The sequence below is a fragment of the Grampus griseus genome (assembly GCF_964374135.1).
Source record: "Grampus griseus genome assembly, chromosome: 12".
Classification (NCBI taxonomy): domain Eukaryota; kingdom Metazoa; phylum Chordata; class Mammalia; order Artiodactyla; family Delphinidae; genus Grampus; species Grampus griseus.
The window spans coordinates 16,900,342-16,922,344 of NC_139006.1; the positions used below are offsets into that span (position 1 = coordinate 16,900,342).

General features: G+C 46.7%; 1 protein-coding gene across 1 annotated transcript; it reads right to left on the reverse strand.

Moving 5' to 3' along the window:
• Positions 1 to 250: 250 nt before the first annotated feature.
• OASL (2'-5'-oligoadenylate synthetase like) lies at positions 251 to 21,102 on the reverse strand. The gene is made up of 6 exons (XM_082668093.1): positions 20,711 to 21,102; positions 14,937 to 15,219; positions 13,339 to 13,514; positions 6,171 to 6,412; positions 3,787 to 3,934; positions 251 to 1,213 (listed from the first exon to the last, which is right to left on the reverse strand). The coding sequence occupies exons 1-6, from the start codon at positions 20,906 to 20,908 to the stop codon at positions 662 to 664; spliced, it is 1,599 nt and encodes a 532-aa protein (XP_082524219.1). The 5' UTR covers positions 20,909 to 21,102; the 3' UTR covers positions 251 to 661.
• Positions 21,103 to 22,003: the final 901 nt, after the last annotated feature.

Sequence of the window (22,003 nt, forward strand, 5' to 3'; positions counted from 1 at the left end):
CTGCATTGGCAGACAGATTCTTAACCACCGTGCCACCAGGGAAGTCCAAGGGGACTTTTAACACCACATCATCCTCGCTCTCCCAGACTTTGCTTTTCTTCATCTCAGTTTCCCTACAGTCCTCACTTTCCAGAGTTGAGAGGCTCAAATGTTTAAGCAATAATGCCAGGACAGCCTTAGCATCTGTGGAAAGAAATGAAGACCATCCGAAAGAGAACAAACAAAGATTATTTATTCCCAACTTGCTATAGCCAGGGAATCAGCCACCATCTGTTGCCTTTGGCAGAGACTCCAATGCAAGCAGGGCGGTGGGACAGCTTTATAGTGGGAAAAAGGGAAGGCTTCAGGCATACCCTGACTGAGGCTGTTTGCACGGGGAAGCTGGAGGCGGGCTAAGCAGAAGCAGGCTGTCCTATGTGATTGGTTAGGGAGCTTGTTTGGCTTTCTTTCATCGATCCTAAATTGGAAGGGAGGGAATAAGGAAGCTGGCAGTTATTGACCAAATCCTGATGGTTTGGGCTTGATTGATGCAGGCATTGTGGTTTGGCTTCGGGCTGGTGGCTGCAGAGCTTGTGGGTCAGAGTTCTATTGTCGAATATGGTCTGGCCATTGTTCGTTTGTATATCTAGTCTCTCATGTCCCATGTTGCCTACTGGCAAGGTTAGGTGGAACTGATGGGGTCTGGATTAAATGGCAGAAATGCACAGAGAGGTCTTTCAGAGGAACTAGCTGGGTTCTTCTTTCCTTCTTTCTTCAGCGTGAGGGTGGTGCTGTCTTGGACACCATAGCTCATCAAACTCCACCCATCCTGCAGGACTTGGCCTTGGAACTCTAGCTGTTGCTTCTCTCTGAGCAGCCCCTCCTTGACTTCAATCTGCAGCTTCAGGCTCAGGACAAGGCTATTAGGGTAAATGGCATAGGCGTGGCTCCCACCACTGGGATTCTTCACAAAGACCTGGATCTCAGGGGAGATGGTCTGCAGCAGACAGATGCGAGTGTCGGAGAAAACCCCGTAATCGGCCAAGGAGTACTGGCTACTGAGGAGCTGTCGCTCCCCACCGGGCTCCTGGAAGGACAGACGCTGTAGGGATGTGGAGCCCAGGTTCCACTGAATCTTCCTTTTAACCTTCTTTATGGAGTCATAAGGGTTCACCATGATGATGAAATCCGAGGAACCCCACTCCTCCACTGTCAGTTGGATGTCTCGTGCCCCCTGGAAGGGAGAGGACAAAGAGGGGTTAAGTCCACACCCCTCTGTCTGAGTACAAAAGTGCCCTTTACCTGTCCTCATCTTTACAACGACAGCAGCAGCTGCAAACATTTAGGGGGTTCCAATCACCTTCCAGGCCCTGTGCTGGGTGCCGTTCATCCTCTTCTTAATGTATTTTATTCTCACAGCAGCCCTATGAGGTTGGTTCTGCTATTAGCCCATTTTACAGATGAGGAAACTGTGGCTGAGCAGGGTTATGCCGTTTATTGACCATCACAAAAGTAGTGAGGAGCAGAGCAGGTATTTGTTTGTTTGTTTTTCTTCCACATCTTTATTGGAGTATAATTGCTTTACAATGTTGTGTTAGTTTCCGCTGTACAACAAAGTGAATCAGCTATATGTATACATATATCCCCATATCCCCTCCCTCTTGAGCCTCTCTCCCACCCTCCCTATCCCACCCCTCTAGGTGGTCACAAAGCATCGAGTTGATCTCCCTTTGCTATGCAGCAGCTTCCCACTGGCCATCCATTTTACATTTGGTAGTGAATATATGTCAATGCTACTCTCTCGCTTCATCCCAGCTTCCCCTTCCCCACCCCCCATGTCCTCAAGTCCGTTTTCTACGTCTGCGTCTTTATTCCTGCCCTGCCACTAGGTTCATCAATACTGCTTTTTCATATTCCATATATATGCGTTAGCATACAGTATTTGTTTTTCTCTTTCTGACTTACTTCACTCTGTATGACGGACTCTAGGTCCATCCGCCTCACTACAAATAACTCGATTTCGTTCCTTTTTATGGCTTAGCAATATTCCACTGTACATATGTGACACATCTTCTTTATGCACTCATCTGTTGGTGGACATTTAGGTTGCTTCCATGTCCTGGCTATTGTAAATAGTGCTGCAGTGAACATTATAGTACATGTATCTTTTTGAATTATGGTTTTCTCAGGGCATATGCCCAGTAGTGGGATTGCTGGGTCATAGGGTAGTTCTATTTTTAGTTTTTTAAGGAACTTCCATACAGTTCTCCATAGTAGCTGTATCAATTCACATTCCCACCGACAGTGCAGGAGGGTTCCCTTTTCTCCACACCCTCTCCAGCATCTATTGTTTCTAGATTTTTTGATGATGGCCATTCTGACTGGCGTGAGGTTTGTGGTTTTGATTTGCATTTCTCTAATGATTAGTGATGTTGAGCATCTTTTCATGTATTTGTTGGCCATCTGTATGTCTTCTTTGGAGAAATGTCTATTTAGGTCTTCTGCCCACACGAGCGGGTATTTGAACTGAGGTCAGCCAGACTCCAAAGTCTGTTCTTCACCACCGGAGGCCACACTCAAGGGCCTGAGAGCCCCAGATGTCTGAAGAGCAACATCTGGAAGATGCTGGGGGAGGGGAATGGTGGGCCGACCTCTAGCTGATCCTTTTAAGAAGGAATATAGGCCCAGCATTGCCAAGTCTTCTGATTTGTCAAGATAAAAATCTTTTCGTGATGGTTTTTATATTCAGGAAAAATCCAAAAGCATATACTTTTCAGCCCATCTGTGGGCCTCATATGGCTGGTGGGCCCCCAGTTTGTAATCTCTGCTCCTTATTAGGGAGCCCCTGATTCTGCTTCTGCCTTCTGCTCTAAGCACCTCAGTCTTTTGCACACAACTGTAGTCCTTTGCCCCTCATCCCCCACCCTGACCCTCTCCCTGGATGGAGTACCCTTTGTTCTGAGTGTCTACATCCGTCCTTGGCTTTTAGGGCCCACCTCATGCCTTAATTTCTTCAAGGAATCTTCCTTGGTGACTTATGATGATGACATTTATTTTCCAATTCCGCAGCCCCACAAAGACCTGGGTGTGAGTTCTGGCTCTGCTGCTTCTTAGCAGTGTGACCTTGGTTAATTCACTTTACCTCTCTGAGCCTCAATCTCCTCATCTGTAAAATGGGGATAGTAACGATAAAGATAATACTACGACTTGACCTTTCTATTTTATAGACTTGTCCCTGAACAAGTGCTATGCAAATCATAAAGCACAAAGCATAATAGATTATTATGTTCTTTACCTGTACTGTGGGTTTGGCATCACATTATAATATTATATGGCAGTTTTTTGTTTTCTGAGTATCTTCTCTGGTGATTCTATTTAGCAGTTTTGTGCAAGTTTGCTTCCATCTGGCAAGTTTCTTAAGGGTTGTGGCCATGTCTTATTTCTGAACCATTGTTGCCCCCGTGGTCACCCCCCATCAACCCCAAGCCTGGCGCTGGCACAAAACACCTGATTGAATTGACTTGCCTGGGCTCAGCTTATGCAGAGAATGACTGAGAGCAAAGAATCCCAGTGATTCTTTGGTAGGTTATGGGAAGAAGAAAAAACAGGAAAACAAGAATTTGAAGATAAAGAACCTGAAGCTCAGACAGTTGAATAATTTCCCCAAGTTCACAGAGCTGGTAGGTGGTGCAGCTAGGCCTCAAACTGACACAAAGTCCTCTTGGCTCCATCGGCACAGAATTAAATACTATGCAGTTATCTCATTCTGAGCTTCAAGCTCCTGGCATCCCAGAGAGGAGCCATTACCTTCACGTTCCATCTGGCGACTGGGTTATCGTAGTTGTCATAGCAACAGTCCTGTTTCAGGCACTGGCAGGCCCTCTGAGCGACTATGTCCCATCTGTAGCCTTTTGCCACATTGTGGGTGGGGTCAGCCGGATCCAGGATGATAGGCCTGCAACACAGAGAGAAGGCGCCCAGGTTCTTTCTGGTTTGGAGGCCCGCAAGCCAGAAAGAAACCTTCTTGGCAATCATCTGAGCATCTGCTATGTCCAGAGCCCAGGATTGTCAGTCTAGGAGGGCCCAAAAACATTGCCGGAGAGTAACAGAATGGAGAGGATTCTGTTTCCAAGAATTCCTCTTGGGCAGAGTACTTTAGGTGTTTGCAAGGAATTTTTGAGGTGTACGGAGGGTGGGAGCTCCAAAGGCATGCTGGAACAGTAACAGTGGCCCACTCAGGCAGGTGGGCCTCAAGTTCAGAGCCTTCATTTTGCTGAACAGGCTACATAAGTGAGTTCAAGGCTAGAGCTGCTGAATTGCTTTGGATGACAGTAACACCACCACCACTATTTACTGATGTTTATTGAGGCATGGGCTCAAACCCTATGTGAATTAACCTATTTTAATCCCTACAGCAATTCTATAAGGTAGGGCCTATGATGATGATGATGGTGATGATGATTTTCCCCCATTTTACAGATGAGGAAACTGAGGCACAGACCTCCCTAGGTTATCCCTAGGGATTCTTACCCATCTCCTCTGCCTCAACAGAGGAGAGGTTGGGCTCTCTCCAAGCATCTCTCCTCTAGGTAAATGTTGAATAAATACTTTAAAGAATATTGGCTTGAAGGGGGTCTAATAGCCTATTTGGGTTGCTTGGGGTGACCACATGTGCTGGATGGCAAGCCCATGATCAAGACCTGGCCCTTGTACTCCAGGAGCTTTTGACTTAGGTGGGAGCTGAGATTTTTATCTAAGTGACACAATGTGATAGCAGGCTACTGACATGAACAAGACACCTTAGGCTCCATGCTCTCAACTCCCAACATCCCTGACTCCCTGAATGGTCCTGCCTCATTTAGAGTAATAACACGCTGACCTATGGGGTGGGGTCACCTGACCCAAAGTGACCCACCAGGTGACCTGATATGCAGGCCCTGTGCCCAGAGATCAGACTTGTTCCCTCTGGAGTTTGGACCAGGAATGATGGAGGTTCCTCATCAACTTGGAGTAAGAGGGGAGCCGAACAGGTGTGGAGAGAGAAGCAGTGAGAGGAAAGGGAGCACGTGGGCAATAAGAGTGAGCAACAGAGAGAAGGGGAGTCTATAGATTTGCCTCAGGTCCCAGTGGTTTTCCAAGGTCAATTTTCTGGGCATCCTTACAATAAATCCTCTTTTCATTAGGAGGCCAGGTTTTTCTCCGTTGTAAAAAAAGACCCGACACTCACATAAGGGAATAATAAACAACCTTGCGATATTGCTTGCATTGACCTAAAACTTCTAATGTAAAGAGATGTCCCAGGCTGGGTTCCCCCAGAAGCAGATCCTAAGATCAGGATTTGAGTGCAAGTCATTTATTTGGAAGGAGATACCAGGAAGCACCAATAAGAGAGTGGGAAAGTGAGACAGGGAAGGGAAGGATGCCAGTAAAGGGTATGTGTCAAGGTGATTACCACTGTGAGCAACTGGGGGCTAGTCCCCCAGGCTGGACTCTGGAAAGTAGTAGAGAACATGTGTCCCAAAGAGAGTCCCTCCATCTGAGATGGGAGGGAGCTGGGGTATTTATACACCAACTTCCACCAGTCACTGGGGGAAGCTGAAAACCCACAGGCCAAGGGACGCAGGTGCTGACAGCTGGAGGTTGAACCAGCCTTCCTGGAAACAGTAAAGGCCCAGGGGATACGAATGGGTACAGGCAGCATGTGCTACAACATTTATCTGGCATCTACCATAGGCTAGATACTGTAGGCCCTTTACAAATATTTTGTCTGACTCTCCCAACAGTCCTGCATGTTTGGTGCCAATTACTCCTGTTTTACAGATGAGGAATAGAGATGAGAAAATGGTGGAGCTGGGCTTACACTTGGGTCTCCCTGGTTCTTTCCAGTTTCCCGTGCTGTCACTAAAAAGCTAAGGTAGCTTAGCTTTTCTGAAATGTTTTTCTGAAATGGTCTTCTGAGGGCAAGAGGGCTAAGGTAGGGTGGGGTGGTGGCTCGAGGAACAAGGAAAAGGCTTATAGCCCCTAAGGTCCTTGCAATTTTGAAAGGCAGTCAACTTGAGATGTCAAGTGTGTCAGGGTGAGATATCAGCTTTCCTACTTAATAAAGCCCACCCAGAAAACTCGATACCACCTTTCCCTTAATTCTGTTTCTTTTCTCTTTGAGATGTGGTTGGCATGCAGTGATCTAGTACCTCTCTTTTTTGAGCTGTTTTCTGACAAAGTCCTCAATGATCGGGTTCTGGAACGTGTAGTAGTTGGTCCAGTAGATACAGAGTAACTTATACTGCTGAAGCAGTCTCATCACGGTGGCCAGGCCGTTGTCCAACCCGAAACATGCCTCCTCCTGAGTACCCACTTCCCAGGCGTAGATGGTCAGTAGCTCAAGGGCATAGAGAGGGGGTAGCTCGGCCCTAAGGCACCAGGATTTCACGCACTGTTGAAAGACATGGGAAGAGAGAGCGAGACCCCAAGATTCCTTATAAGGATGACATTGAGCCAGAAACTAGAAAAATCCAAGTTGTGGTCCCGGCTCTGCTACCTAATGGCTGCGTAGTCTTGGCCAAGTCACTTTCCCTCTCTGGCCCTAAATGGGTTTCTCCATTTTAGAATTAAGGAGCTAGGTTACTCCAGTTGGTTTCAAACTGTACTTGACATAACTCCCGGAAATTGAGTGATAAAGGGGTGTCCCAAGGAGTGAGCAGGTTGGGCTCTGTCATCAGCACCCCAGCCTAAGCAGCTCCATTTTAATCTATTTAGGCTTCTGAAAGATTTCTTTTTTTTTTTTTTTGCAGTACGCGAGCCTCTCACTGTTGTGGCCTCTCCCGCTGCGGAACACAGGCCCCGGATGCGCAGGCTCGGCGGCCATGGCCCACGGGCCCAGCCGCTCCGCGGCACGTGGGATCCTCCCAGACCGGGACACGAACCCGCGTCCCCTGTATCGGCAGGCGGACTCCCAACCACTGTGCCACCAGGGAAGCCCCCTGAAAGATTTCTTTTAAAGAAGAAAAAGTCTTATATAAAGTCTTAGCTAAAGAGAAAAAAAATAGTATGCGTGTGTTGGGGGACTATAGGACTAGGTAACAGCTGAGAATCTATGGTGAACATTGGGGTTGCCTCTCTAACAGGCGTTTCTTCCTTCCCCATTGTATAGTAGCCATGCTGTTTGGATGGGATTGACCCAATCCTCCTCTCTAGGGTTGGCCCTGACTGGATAGGCTCACCAGTATAAACCTATTCCCCTTGCCAAGTGATTGGTTCAAGAGAAGCTTTGTAATCTAAGTTGGCTTAATTTGAGTCAAGCCTAGTTCTTTTGTTCAGTGGTTGAAAGAAGAGAAGTCCTCTCTTGTATGTGGATGTGAGGGCAGGAACAGATGTGGCCATTCTGCCACCATGAGGGAAGCCAGCCTGTGGACCAAGGTGACATATAGAATTGAGAGACGCTGAGAGTATTATAAAGAAACTGAGCTGGAGCATTCATCAAACAGTGCCTGAAGCCTCCTCTCCACTGCTGTGGGTTTTCACACAAAAGCTGATAATTCTCTTTATTGGTTAAGCCAGTTTGAATTGGTTTTTCTGTTTTTCTGTTACTTGAAAAAGAAAGCATCTTAACGGAGAGCAGTCACCTCCTGTCTAAAGAACCTCTCTAACATTGAGTTAGGAAATGAAAATTTCTGTCAAACATCCAGCTATTTGGTTTGTGGAAGCAAAATTGACATCTTGTCCTGTGGCCATTATAAATAAGTTTTATATCACACCCCTCAAAAAGACAAAAACCCACTTTGACCTTGAAACAAACAGAAACAAGGCCATCTGGTCTAGTTCCAGTCCCCAAAATAAATGAAACCTGTGCCTTTCCTGTAACTAACAAAAACAACTTTATCCTTGACTTTAAAATGTTTTTAATTGATTTCAAACTTATTTATACATTAATGAATTTGTTTTTGTAACATTTTGTGAATTCACATCTCACAAAGCTGTAAATCTTAACTAATAAAATTATAATTTTGCTAAGAATGTAAACTCATGACAAGACAATTTATTTTCTCCAATACTAGTGAAATTTTACTAGCGAGATTCTTAAAATTTACATGACAAAGAAAATGCAGAATGCCTGTAATCATAAGATGTAAGCCTTAGGAAAAATGAGCCGTTCATTTCTTTTAGGACTTTTGATAGACTATTTAATGGTACATTAAAAAAAAAAAAAGAGCAAACCAGAAGAAAGGATGTATGTTCCCTTCCAGTGCTGATTTATGTTAGCGATGCTCTGATTTCTTCATATTTTGGATTTCTCTGACTTTTGCGAAGTTGCAATACTTCATGACCTTTCTAGATCTGATAAGCATGTGAGAAATTTGCTATTTTTCCACCATCAACAGAGATGAACTATAAACCTAGTAATCTTGGTAATCGTTTTTTCTTTAAACGCCTATTATATATTTTTTTATTCGATTAAGCCTTTCCTTCTGCAGTCTGATTCCCTTGCAACTTCTCTGCAAGTTCTTATTTAATGAATGACTTTTTACCTCTTGTTTCTGGTTGCAGCTGGAGGTTCCACTGAGACTGTTCCAAAGCTGAGTAAACTGTGTTGCCTGAGAAATGCTCCCCATGGGCTGTTTACATTCATATGTGCCCCTTTTTTCAATTCTGAGGGTGAATCTTGTATGACAATAGCTTTTATTCTTCTGATGTTTCTCTCCTCCCTCCCCACCTCTACTCTGTTTTTATTTCTGATTCTAGATTGTCTGATTCTTGGACAAGTCTGATTCTGGTTCTTGTACCTATTTGCATGGGGCCACTTATGTCCCCACTGATGACTACAATTGGTGACTCTGCTTTTATGGTTTGACCATCTGGTGGTCTCTGTCAGGAGACGGATGATAGGAATTTATTCTCTGCTGAGTGGCAGTCGATAAGAGTTTGATTGTATTTTGTGTTTCTCTCTCTCTCTCTCTCTCTCTCTCTCTCTCTCTCGCTCGCTCTCGCTCTCGCTCTCTCTCGCTCTCTTTTGGTCTGTTTGTCTTGAGTATTCAGATATCTCCTGGGAGCCCTGTTATTGTTGTCTTGTATGCCATTATGAATTTAAATCACTCAAAAATTGGGGGGTAGGGGTGCGGTGTGTGCACGCACACACATATGATTCCTGGAAAACAGCCCTGTAAAATTAGGAGCTGATGGACTGTTAGATTTTATGCTGTGTTTATTTTGGACCCGTAATTAAAATAGTAAAATCACAGCTGCCAATTCTTTTTGTTTTTATGTATGTAAATGAAAAAAAAAAGGATTTCATAAAAGAATGGTCTGATTACAATATAATCTATCTGCCAGCAAATCTCTTCCCCCCAACTCCACTATGGGAAATTTATGAAGTGTAATAAATTCGTGGATAAAGACTCATGGCCACCAAAGGGGACTGAGTCAGAATTTCACCAGAATCTTTTATTTCAGAAGTAGGCAACTTCATAAGAGCAGATTGCTTAACAAAATGAGAATTAATTACTCAGGTTAATGTTCTATTGATGACTATGTGAGAGAGAGAGAAAAAAACAAAAAACCCTTTCTTTCTTACTCTCCTACCCTCAATATACGGAAATACATGTGCAAACTAAGATACATTCTGTAAATGATATATTATTCCAACTGACACCTCAGAATAAAAAAAATCCCTATAAAAATTCCTATTATAGGGCTTCCCTGGTGGCGCAGTGGTTGGGAGTCCGCCTGCCGATGCAGGGGACACGGGTTCGTGCCCCGGTCCGGGAGGATTCCACATGCTGTGGAGTGGCTGGGTCCGTGAGCCACGGCCACTGAGCCTGCGCGTCCAGAGCCTGTGCTCCGCGGCGGGAGAGGCCGCGGCGGTTAGAGGCCTGCGTACCGCAAAAAAAAAAAAAAAAAAAAAACCTATTATAGATTACGAACTAACTAATCCTCAGGAAAACAAAGATAATTACTCTGTAAAATAATAGCATATGTAAATTGGCCTTGCTTATAAAACTATTCAGAATGATGGCTTAATATTCACAAAGTGTCTTTATTAAGTTCCTTTTCAGGAATATGTAGCGTTTACATACGTTCAAAAAATCTGTCCTCCTTCCTACCAGGATAGAATTAGATAAATCAAGAATAAATCGGAACTTTCCTGGTGGCTCAGTGGTTAAGAATCCGCCTGCCAATGCAGGGGACATGCGTAGGAGCCCTGGTCCAGGAAGATCCCACATGCCACATAGCAACTAAGCCTGTGCGCCACAACTACTGAGCCTGCGCCCTGGAGCCTGTGAGCCACAACTACTGAAGCCCGCGCGCCTAGAGCCCGTGCTGCGCAATAAGAGAGGCCACTGCAATGAGAAGACCGCGCACCACAACGAAGAGTAGCCCCAGCTCGCCGCAACTAGAGAAAGCCCACGGGTAGCAACGAAGACCCAACGCAGCCAAAAATAAATAAATAAATTTAGTTTTTTTAAAAAAAGAATAAATCAAATGTATAAGTAAACTTGTATTCATGTCAGAAATTTCATCCAATTAGGTATGATAATCCCACGGTTAAGAATCAGACACAGGGAATTCCCTGGTGGTCCAGTGGGTAGGACTCATCCTTTCACTGCAGGGGGCACGGTTCCATCCCTGTCAGGGGAACTAAGATCCCGCATGCCGCGTGGCACGGCCAAAAAGGAAAAAAAAGGATCAGACAGAAAAGGACAAATATTGTATGACTCCACTTATAAGAGGTCCCTAGAGCGGTCAAGTTCATAGAGATAGAAAGTAGAATAGAGATTACAGGGCTGGAGGGAGGGTAGAATGGGAGGTTATTGTTTAATGGGTATAGTTTCTGTTTTGGATGATAAAAAAAAGTTCTGGAAATAATGGTGATATTTACACAACATTGTGAATGTAATTAATGCCACTGACTTGTACACTTAAAATGGCAAAAGACAAAAAACCCTCCAAAACAAAACAAAAAAACAACCAAACAAAACACTTATGTCAGAATCTCAGCCAAAACACTGGGGAAAGCCCCACCTTTTTCCCAAAATGGAACTGAATTAAATACTTCAAAAGATAGAACATAAACATCAGCTTGTTGGTAAATTAAACACAAAAGAAATCAAGGACAGCTCTTCACATGCGGAAATGATGCTCAAAAGTCCCTCTTGGAAACTGATACTGTTGCAAGGCTTATGAAAGCCCAGAATTATAGATAGTCAAAGTAACACTTTTTGGTTTGTCATGAGCATGCACAAACTTGGGCATCTCTGAGATCAGTGATATTCTTACAGTTAAGATTTGGTGAATAGAACCCAGAGAAGCTCACTTACATGTTCCTTGGTCCCTGACCCCAGTAGATGAGTTGGTAAGAATCATAAAATAATTTTGAACCATGAAAGTGAACGACAACTCCTGTGATGTTACGTTTCCAGACAAAAATGAACTATCAACTTTTTTAGCATCACGGGATTCTAGTTTTGTTTAACATACAATATGAACTCTTTGTGTTCTTAAGTATTGATCAACAAACACATCTTGTAACACTTAGCTAAATAAAAGTTCTCAAATAAAATAAAACATCAAATTAATAATACTGAATCAGGGACTTTCCTGGTGGCACAGTGGTTAAGAATCCGCCTGCCAATGCAGGGGACACAGGTTCGAGCCCTGGTCAGGGAAGATCCCACATGCCGCGGAGCAACTAAGCCCATGCGCCACAACTATTGAGCCTGCGCTCTAGAGCCCATGAGCCACAACTACTGAAGCCCGCGCGCCTAGAGCCCGTGCTCTGCAACAAGAGAAGCCACTGCAATGAGAAGCCCGCGCACCGCGACAAAGAGTAGCCCCCGCTCGTCTGCAACTAGAGAAAGCCTGGGCGCAGCAACAAAGAACCAACACAGCCAAAAATAAATAAATAAATAAATAATAATACTGAATCAAAAAACTGCTTCAAAAAACCATATGCAGACAAATTCTTGTCTTAGAGGCAGAAACTTTTGGGGTTTTTTTGTTTGCTTGTTTGTTTGTTTTTGGCCACATGGGGATCTTGGTTCCCTGACTAGGAATCAAACCTGTGCCTCCTGCAGTGGAAGCATGGAGTCTTAACTACTGGATCGCCAGGGAAGTCCCTTAGTGGCAGAGACTTGAACAAAGAAAGGGCTATAGAAGTAAAGCTGATACGTTGTTCTGTGGACATTACAATAAATGTGCAAGTCATATACAGGAAGAAAACACTTTGTACACTTAGACAGACAGACAAACAAAGCAAACAGATCATTTTGTTGAGTTCTAGCTCTCCAAATCCACAAAACCTTGGATCAATCCCTCTTAAGTGACTGACTGACCAAAAAAACCAATTTCATTCTTGGCTTCGGTGATGCTAACATCTGAAGATACATCACAACCTTGGTAGAAGTGATAATCATGTAAGAAAATGACTGCTTTTCCACCATAAACATACCAACTATAAACTAACTTTGGTAATATTCTGATTTTTATCTTTAAATACTTTTTTTTTTCTTTTTGGACTGGACTGGTCTTTCTAAAAGCTGACCCTTACCATTTTTTTAAAAATAAGAAAGCATCTTTTTTCTTTCTTTCTCATTTTTTGTTTCTGAGTCTTCCTTTCATAAGTTCAGATGACATGTTCATCTGGGTAGTTTGAAATATACCTGGTACCATGCAGACATCATATGTGAAATCTAAAAAGTAGCTGCTGTGGATGTGCTCACTCAGTAATGATCACGAGACTCAGGAACTCAATCATTTGGAGGGGTAATTGGTGCAGTGTGGAATTAAACGAATTTTTCCGCTTGTTAGTCCTTAATCAGCTGAGATTAATGTCCAGAGAGCCCAGAGAAGTTGGCCTTAGCCAGCACTGGACTTTAGCTGGACCATTACAAGCACTCGTTCTTCGAAATACAGTATGTTTCTTATTTCTCTCCTTCCTCCTCTGTTTCTTTCTCCTCCCCCTCCTCTCCTTCCTCCTTTTTCATCTGCATCTTCTGCCATGTTCACATTTTAAAAGGTGAGCCTTGGGCTTCCCTGGTGGCGCAGTGGTTGAGAGTCCGCCTGCCGATTCAGGGGACACGGGTTCGTTCCCCGGTCTGGGAAGATCCCACATGCCGCGGAGCGGCTGGGCCCGTGAGCCATGGCCGCTGAGCCTGCGCGTCCGGAGCCTGTGCTCCGAACGGGAGAGGCTGCAACAGTGAGAGGCCCGCGTACCGAAAAAAAAAAAAAAAAGGTGAGCCTTCTCTCGCACCCCACCTCCATTGCCTCTTGGTGCAGTTTCCCGAGATGACAGATATGGTTCCTGCCTTTTTCTTCCCCTCCCTCCTCCATCTTCCGCTCCTGCCCCCAGCCTGGCAGCCTCCTCACCTCCAGGTACCAGTGTTTTACCAGCCGCAGGAGGCTCTTCAGCTTGGCGGGCCGGTGTTTCACGAAGTTTCTCTGCAGCTCGCTGAAGGATGGGGAGAAATGTCCAGGGGAACCGCAGGCCTTAATCAGACTCACATAGACCTCTGGGGAGGGATGAGAGTTGGGAACAGATGGCCCTGAAGAGAGAGGAGGCGAAGGGGAGAGAGTGAGCGCTCAGGAAGCCCCAGGTTGCTGACTACTCCATGGGGGAAAGACTGGTAATTATTGGAGTATCTCTCCAGGGAGACCTGGGACCACATAGCTTAAGAGACTAACAGTTTGCCTTCTTGGTTGTCCTTCCGGAGAATCAAAAGTGAGTTTTCCAGAAACAGACTCACAGTCATAGAGAACAGACTTATGGTTACCAAAGGGGGAGGGTGGGTGGGGGAGGGATGGATTGGGAGTTTGGGATCAGTAGATGCAAACTATTATGCATAGGATGGAGAAACAACAAGGTCCTACTGTACAGCACAGGGAACTAGATTCAATATGCTGTGATAAAACATAATGGTGTATATTATGGATAACTGACTCACTTTGCTGTACAGCAGAAATTAACACAACATTGTAAATCAACTAGACTTCAATAAAATACATTTTTTTAAAGTGGGTTTTCTATTCCTCAGGCTACTCAAGGACTATTGTCCTCTCTTGATGTGCCCAACACCCTCAGTTTCCCTTAATGTCTGTTTTGGATCTCTCAGCGATTTATATGAAGCTTCCATCACCATAGGGAAGGACTAATTCCATATAAGAAAGCTGGGCTCAGAGAGCACGTTTGCTGAAGGGTGGGGCGTACATCACTAACACTAATGCCTCCCACTGTCTCTTTCTGGCTCAGATGGGACCCCAATTCTGACACTTTCTCCATGGAGCAACTCCCAGCAGCCACTCTAGTTAAGAGGAGCCAGTGCACCAGATGAAAGCTGGATCATCTGAGCTTGTAGCTGATACCGTTACTAGTGCCATCGGTGCTCCTGGGAAGCAGCTCTCAGCCAATGGCTGATGGGAAGCAGAAGCTGGTGGATGAAACACTCAACAACCCACTGGGGAGACGTGCTCTGCACTTTTCCCAGAGCTCTGCAGGGCACAAGCCCAGCTGCTCAGCACGGTGACTAGTTCAACCTGCATCTTGTCGTGCTCCCCGCCTTCCGTCTCACTCCCCTGCTTCCCCACCAGCATCTCCTGGGACTGCTTATCCTCACATGCCTGTCTCAGGCTCTGCTTCCGGGAAAGCACAGACAATGACAGGCCCCGCCCCCGGGGTAAATGTTTCAGAAGCTCCCAGGGTTGCTCTTACTCCTTCCCCTCCATGGCTCTCACTTCCTCTCCAATCATATATTTATCTGTGTGATTCTTTGATAAATCTGTTTCCTAAGTTGAGCCACAGGACAGCCAGAGTTGAGTCAGTCCCAGGCACTGTGGTCACCCAGCACCCAGCACAGGACATGGGTTGAATGGGTGAATACAGGTGTCTGCACGTGGCCACGAAGGAGAGGTGAGGAAGCTGCGGGTCCCCCGGGAGGGTGGTCGTGTGAGTCTGGTGGGCTTCCGCTTACCCAGGACCCTGTAGGCCGGCACGATGGTGACAGTGATGGGCTCCGCAGTCTCCCAGGACTGGATGGTGAAGGCGACAGCAGAGTGGACTCCCTGGACCAGCCTCAGGTCCTGGAGCTGGAGGCTCAGGAGGTCCTGGCAATACCTGAGCTTTTCACATAGCAGGCTCAGAACGTCGTCGTGGTGCCTGGCCTCCTCCTGGAAGCTGTGGAAACCACTCAGGAGCATCACCAGCTCCACCTCTGAGTTGTCCCTGAGCACTGTGCCGTTCCCGAAGGAGCCCACCTGCAGAACACAGAGTCCCGTCACCCCGAGGCCACTGCCTGGACCAGGCAATCCCTGATGCTCTTTCCACGGATGATCGCCACTGCCCTGAGGGATGGGCGGGGAGTATTTCCTTTTTTAAAAATTATTTATTTATTTATTTTTGGCTGCATTGGGTCTTCTTTGCTGCGTGTGCGGGCTTTCTCTAGCTGTGGTGAGCGGGGGCTACTCTTCATTGCGGTGCACGGGCTTCTCATTGCGGTGGCTTCTCTTGTTGCAGAGCACGGGCTCTAGGCATGCTGGTTTCAGTAGTTGTAGCACGCAGGCTCAGTAGTTGTGGCTCGGTGCCTCTAGAGCGCAGGCTCAGTAGCTGTGGCGTACGGGCTTAGTTGCTCCGCAGCATGTGGGATCTTCCCTGACCAGAGATCGAACCCGTGTCCCCTGCATTGGCAGGCAGATTCTTAACCACTGTGCCACCAGGGAAGTCCGGGTGGGGAGTATTAACATCCCTTCTTTACAGGAGACAAAGCGGGGATGTGGAGAGGCAAGCCTCTCGTCCAGGGTCACACAGTGGGTGCTTCCAACCAGGCAGCCAGACTCCACAGCCCACGCTTCTTATTTACTCCACTGCCTCGCTTCCAAGACTCAGCCTTATCTGCAGAGTGATCCCCACTCCAAGGGAACAGTCATCCTCCACAGGGTGGTGGTTGGAGAATTCTGGCGGGGGCGGATGTCTGAATAATTTCATGACATTAAAAAGGGGGGCACAGGGGGCTTCCCTGGTGGCGCAGTGGTTGAGAGTCTGCCTGCCGATGCAGGGGACACGGGTTCCTGCCCCGGTCTGGGAAGATCCCACATGCCGCGGAGTGGTTGGGCCCGTGAGCCATGGCCGCTGAGCCTGCGTGTCCGGAGCCTGTGCTCCGCAACGGGAGAGGCCACAACAGTCAGAGGCCCGCGTACCGCAAAAAAAAATACAAACAAAAAGGGGGGCACAGGGACTTCCCTGGTGGTCCAGTGGGTAAGACTCCGCCCCCCCCCCCAATGCAGGGTGCCCAGGTTTGATCCCTGGTTGGGGAACTAGATCCTGCATGCATGCCGCAGCTAAGAAGTCTGCATGCCGCAACTAAGATCCCGCCTGCGGCAACTCAGACCTGGCACAGCCTAAATTAATAAATAAATGAAGAAATAAATATCTAAAACATAAAATAAAATAAAAATAAAAAGGGGGGCACAGGATTGCCTGGTGGATGAGAACCGCGGGCTGGGGAACGGGGCCGCCTGACCTTGACCTCGCCCCGTGCCCCTGTTTCTCAGTTGCATCATCCTCTGAACGCTGCTCATCTGGAACCTCAGAGTAATGACGGCACATGAGTAACTGGCTGATTGGGAGGATTCGACGAGACAATGTGTGCCAAGGGCTTGCCGTGGTGCCTGGCACACAGGAAGTCAGCAATATATCTCTCTTCCTTCTGCTCTACTCGACTTAGATAATCTCTTCTGCTGCCTGGAGTTCAGCTTCCCCATCTGAATTGAAGGAGCCCGAGCTGGATGATTTTGAAAGGGTCTTTTTGATGTTCTGAGATCCTAAACTTGCTCTCCAGCGCTGTGGCCTCCGGTATACAAAGTCCCCCAACTCTCTGGCCTTCTCTCTTTCTCACTCCAGGTCGGGAGGTGGAATTGCCAGGGATGCCTCAGACCTCAGGTCGGCTACCTCTGGTGGTGGGTGGAGTCAAGGAACATTGATGATGACCCAGCTGCCGCCAGTTGAGCCCTCACTGTGCCTGGCACCACTGAAAGCCCTTTGTACACACAATGTCTTTTAATCCTCACCCCCATTAATTGAGGTGGGGGGACTAGTATAATTATCCCCATTGTACACATGAGAAAAGGAAGGCAGTTGGGGGTTAATCAACTTGCCATGGGCTCACAGCCAGGACTGATAGTCACAGTCAGATAGAGGGTCAGAACACCAGGTGTGGTGGTTCTACCTCTTTCTTCCCTGTGACCCAAGTCTATGTGGCAGGCCCTGCGTCTGTGCAGGAGTTCGCCATCTTTTGTTTCCTCTTCCTTTCCCATTTTCTTTCTCCACCTGCGTTCGGACTCAGCGTTTCTGCCCTACGTGAGAGGGTTGGGAATGGCACTCTGGGTGCGGATGAAGAGCACATCCCGCTGAAGGCTGTGCCTGTGCTGCCCTTCCCACCTTTTCCAGTGGTAAGATACAGGCAGAGAGGGAAGAGCGTTCTAGAACAGGCTTCATGACTTGCTTCAGTCCAAACCTATTCAAACCCAAGGACAAGCATTCACTCTTGTGGACCAGCGCAGCTTACCAGATTTTCAGGGGTGGGGGGAGGGTTTAAAGCCCAAATAAAGTGTTAATTTCTCGTTGGCCGGGGGCACAAGCCGCCCACACAGGGTGGGCAGGTAGCTCCCTCAGCATCCAAACTCCCTCTGTGGGGAAATGAAACTCCCGGGGTCATCTGGAGGAAAGGTGCAGTTTCAATACACCCACACAAAGGGAGCAGCGTCATAAGATTCATTACTTTCAGAAATAGACAACTGGGCTGCCCTGCTGGCGCAGTGGTTGAGAGCCCGCCTGCCGATGCAGGGACACGGGTTCGCGCCCCGGTCCGGGAGGATCCCACATGCCGCGGAGCAGCTGGGCCCGTGAGCCATGGCCGCTGAGCCTGCGCGTCCGGAGCCTGTGCTCCGCAATGGGAGAGGCCACAACAGTGAGAGGCCCGCGTACCGCAAAAAAAAAAAAAAGAGAGAGAGAGATAATTAATGAGAACCTGCTGTATAGCACAGGGAACTCTACTCAATGCTCTGTGGTGACCTAAATGAGAAAGAAATCTAAAAAGGAGGGGATATATGTATACGTATAACTGATTCACTTTGCTGTACAGCAGAAACTAACACAACATTGTAAAGCAGCTATACTCCAACCAAAATTAATTAAAAAAATTTTTTTAATGATTTATTACTCACAGATCCCAGAAGCAAGGGGACACAGTGAGCCGGGGGAAGGGCAGTCTTCCACCCCAGGTCACAAGCCAGCAGGAGATAGAGCAGGGTAGCAAGCACCTAGTACTTACAAGGTGATTGGGGGCAGAGGTTACTAACTTTTCACAGGCTTAACTCGAAGTGGTTTTTTTTTTTTAACACCTCTATTGGAGTATAATTGCTTTACAATGGTGTGTTTCTGCTTTATAACAAAGTGAATCAGTTATACATATACATATGTTCCCATATCTCTTCCCTCTTGCGTCTCCCTCCCTCCCACCCTCCCTATCCCACCCCTCTAGGTGGTCACAAAGCACCGAGCTGACCTCCCTGTGCTATGCGGCTGCTTCCCACTAGCTATCTATTTTATGTTTGGTAGTGTATATATGTCCACGCCACTCTCTCACTTTGTCACAGCTTACCCTTCCCCCTCCCCATATCCTCAAGTCCATTCTCTAGTAGGTCTGTGTCTCTATTCCCGTCTTACCCCTACGTTCTTCATGACCTCCTTTTTTTTTTATTTCTTAGATTCCATATATATGTGTTAGCATATGGTATTTGTGTTTCTCTTTTTGACTTACTTTACTCCGTATGACAGACTCTAGGTCCATCCACCTTGCTACAAATAACTCAATTTCATTTCTTTTTATGGCTGAGTAATATTCCATTGTATATATGTGCCACATCTTCTTTATCCATTCACCCGATGATGGACACTTAGGTTGCTTCCATGTCCTGGCTATTGTAAATAGAGCTGCAATGAACATTTTGGTACATGACTCTTTTTGAATTATGGTTTTCTCAGGGTATATGCCCAGTAGTGGGATTGCTGGGTCGTATGGTAATTCTATCTGTAGTTTTTTAAGGAACCTCCATACTGTTCTCCATAGTGGCTGTATCCATTTACATTAAAAAAAATTTTTTTTAAAACCCTCTTAGCTCTACATTTAAAAAAAGTTTTATTTATTTATGTTTTTTGGCCACACAGTGCGGCATGCAGAACTTCCCTGACCAGGGATCGAAACTGTGCCCGCTGCAGTGGAAGCTCAGAGTCTTAACCACTGAACCACCAGGGAAGCCCACTCAGTGGTTATATTAAAAGGTTCCACCGGGGAAGGCAAAGCAGGAACCTGTGGGGATACCCTAAACCTACCTAAAAGTCCAGACTCTGAACATTTGGTGTTAGTCGGGTCACCATACTGTAAAATGCCTAGGCAGCCACTCAGAAAAACAAAATCGTTTTCCTCAAAATTTGTTTTCCTCATCACACCTTTCTAGTTTTGACCTTCTTGCATTATTATCCTAGCTAGGACAGGAGGTGACATGATGCAGCTGCAGGAAGGGCTTGGGGAAAAAAAGCTCAGTGAGGGCAGCCTGGAGTGGAGTAAGATAGATCCTGGTTGAAATCCCAGCTTCACTACTAGCTGTGTGACCTTGGGCAAGTGACCTCAGCTCTCTGAGCTTCCATTAAAAAAAATTTCCATTATCAAAAACTTTAAACAGAAAAATAGAAAGAGCATACAATGAACACTTATACATCCACCCAGATTCAACAAGTCTAAACTCTGCCATATTTCCTTCAACTAAGCCACTTTAAAGTAAATTACAGACGCTAAGGACCATCGTCCCTAAGTACTTTAGCATTTGTGTCCAACAAAAGAGAACATTTTTCCCCATAACCACAAAACTATTTTGCCTCAAAGAAAAACAGTTCCCTGGGACTTCCCTGGTGGTCCGGTGGTAAAGAATCAACTTTCCAATGCAGGGAACTCGGGTTCGATCCCTGGTCAGGGAACGAAGATCCTTCATGCTGCAGGGCAACTAAGCCCGCGTGCCACAACTACTGAGCTCCCACGCCTCAACGAGAGAGCCCGTGTGCCGCAAACTACAAAGCCCACACACCCTGGAGCCCACGCGCCACAACTAGAAAGAGAAAACCCGCACGCCACAACTAGAGAGAAGCCCGAGCCTGCACGCTGCAACAAAAGATCCCGCATTGCCACAACTAAGACCTGACGCAGCCAAGAAAATAAATAAAATAAATAAATATTAAAAAAACAATTCCCTTATATATATTATTTAACATTCTGGCCATATTGAAATTTCCCCAATTGTTCCCAAATTATATTTTACAGATGGTCCATTCACACCAAGATCCAATCAGAGACCTTGCATTGCATTTGGTCATTATGGATCTTAAATCACTGAGTTTCCATTCTGCTCATCTGTAAAATGGGAAAAGAACAGTACATACCTCACAGGGTACACAAATTAGACATAATACATGTTAAGGGGTTAGGCTAGTGCATCCAAAAAAGTACACTATTATTATTAGCTTCCTTACTGGACTTGCTCTGCTCAAGGCAGCAGTGCATTGGGATGGAGTGTCTTGAGATGTCAGTAGCATGGGCTAGAGATAATGAGGCAACAGGTCCCAGCATCCTCAGGGATGTAGACCCACAAGCTGCATTTTGCCCAGCCCTGGCCTGGGGATGGAGGGAACCAGTCTCACCTTGACCACCTTCAGCACCCCCAATTCCTGGTCCAGCCCATGCTCCCCTTGGAAGCTCTGCTCCCTCAGGAACTGCTCCACGGTCTGCACAGTCTCCAGCACCTCTTTTTTCCACTTCTGGCTGGGATGCAGGCAGTCAGTTACGAAGGAGTTCAGCCTGGAAGCTGGGGTGACAAACAGCTCCGGGAGCACTGCCATCTCTGTCTTGAGAGTACCACTGGTGGCTAGATATATACCCACACACCTACCCAGCTCCTGGCACACACACTCTTCTTTAAGGGGACTCCTCCTCAGCTGACCTCCAGCACGCTGTGGAACAAAGGACCAGAGTGGAGAGGAAACAAGGGGCGTCTGGCTGACCAGGGTATCCTCTTCCTGGAGGCCGTTCACTGCAGCTGGGGTACTGAGGGACACTGTGTGAAACCACCTTCACAGGCGGGGCTTTTAATCACCCTTTCTGCTGTAGGTTTCGTTTCTCACCTCTTAGTTTCCCTTTTACAATTTGGAAACTGAAACTGGCTTGAGGATGGCCCTGGGAAAGGCAACTCCCCCAGGAGATGGGAGTTGGATGGTATCCACCAATCCCATCCCCACAACCTTGTCACCCGAAACAGGCTCAGCAAGAGCAGTGACTCACTCGAGGTTGGGCTGAACAGTGGGAATTCTAGGGTTCCGCAGAACGAACTCTGGAATTCCCGTCTGCCCTTTGCCAGACTCGTAACCTCTCTGACCCTCACATAAATAATCCTTAAAATGGGTTTAAGAATAATACCTACCCCATAGGTTGTGTGGATTAAGCGTGAGAACATTTAGCAGAGAAAACATTAAGTAAATGCAAGTATTGTTATTCCTTCATTGTACATCTAGTGAGTGCTGGCTGGGTGCCAGACATTGTGCTAAGAAGACAAGGTAAGACGTGGTTCCTGCCCCAGGGGCTCCCAGAGCAGTGGGAGAGACAGAGGAGACACAGAGAGTCCAGTGTCCTGTGTACTAGGAGAAAAGAGGGCACAGAAACCTGGTGGAAATTCAGGCAGAAGAGTTTCTTTGGGGTCACCTGTGGTGTCAGCAAACACCTGCTTGAGATGACTCTTAAAAGACTGGGAATGTGGCCAGGAGACAAAGGGCACAAGACAGGATAAGGCTGAGAAGTGTGAATGTGCCAGGTATGTGCCAGGACTTGGCTGTCAGGTCCACGTTGGCTTGGAGGGCAGGGAGGGGAGAGGTGAGAGCTGTGCCTGGACAGGTGGGCAGGGATTGAAACTCGGAATGCCATTCATTCATTCATTCAACAAA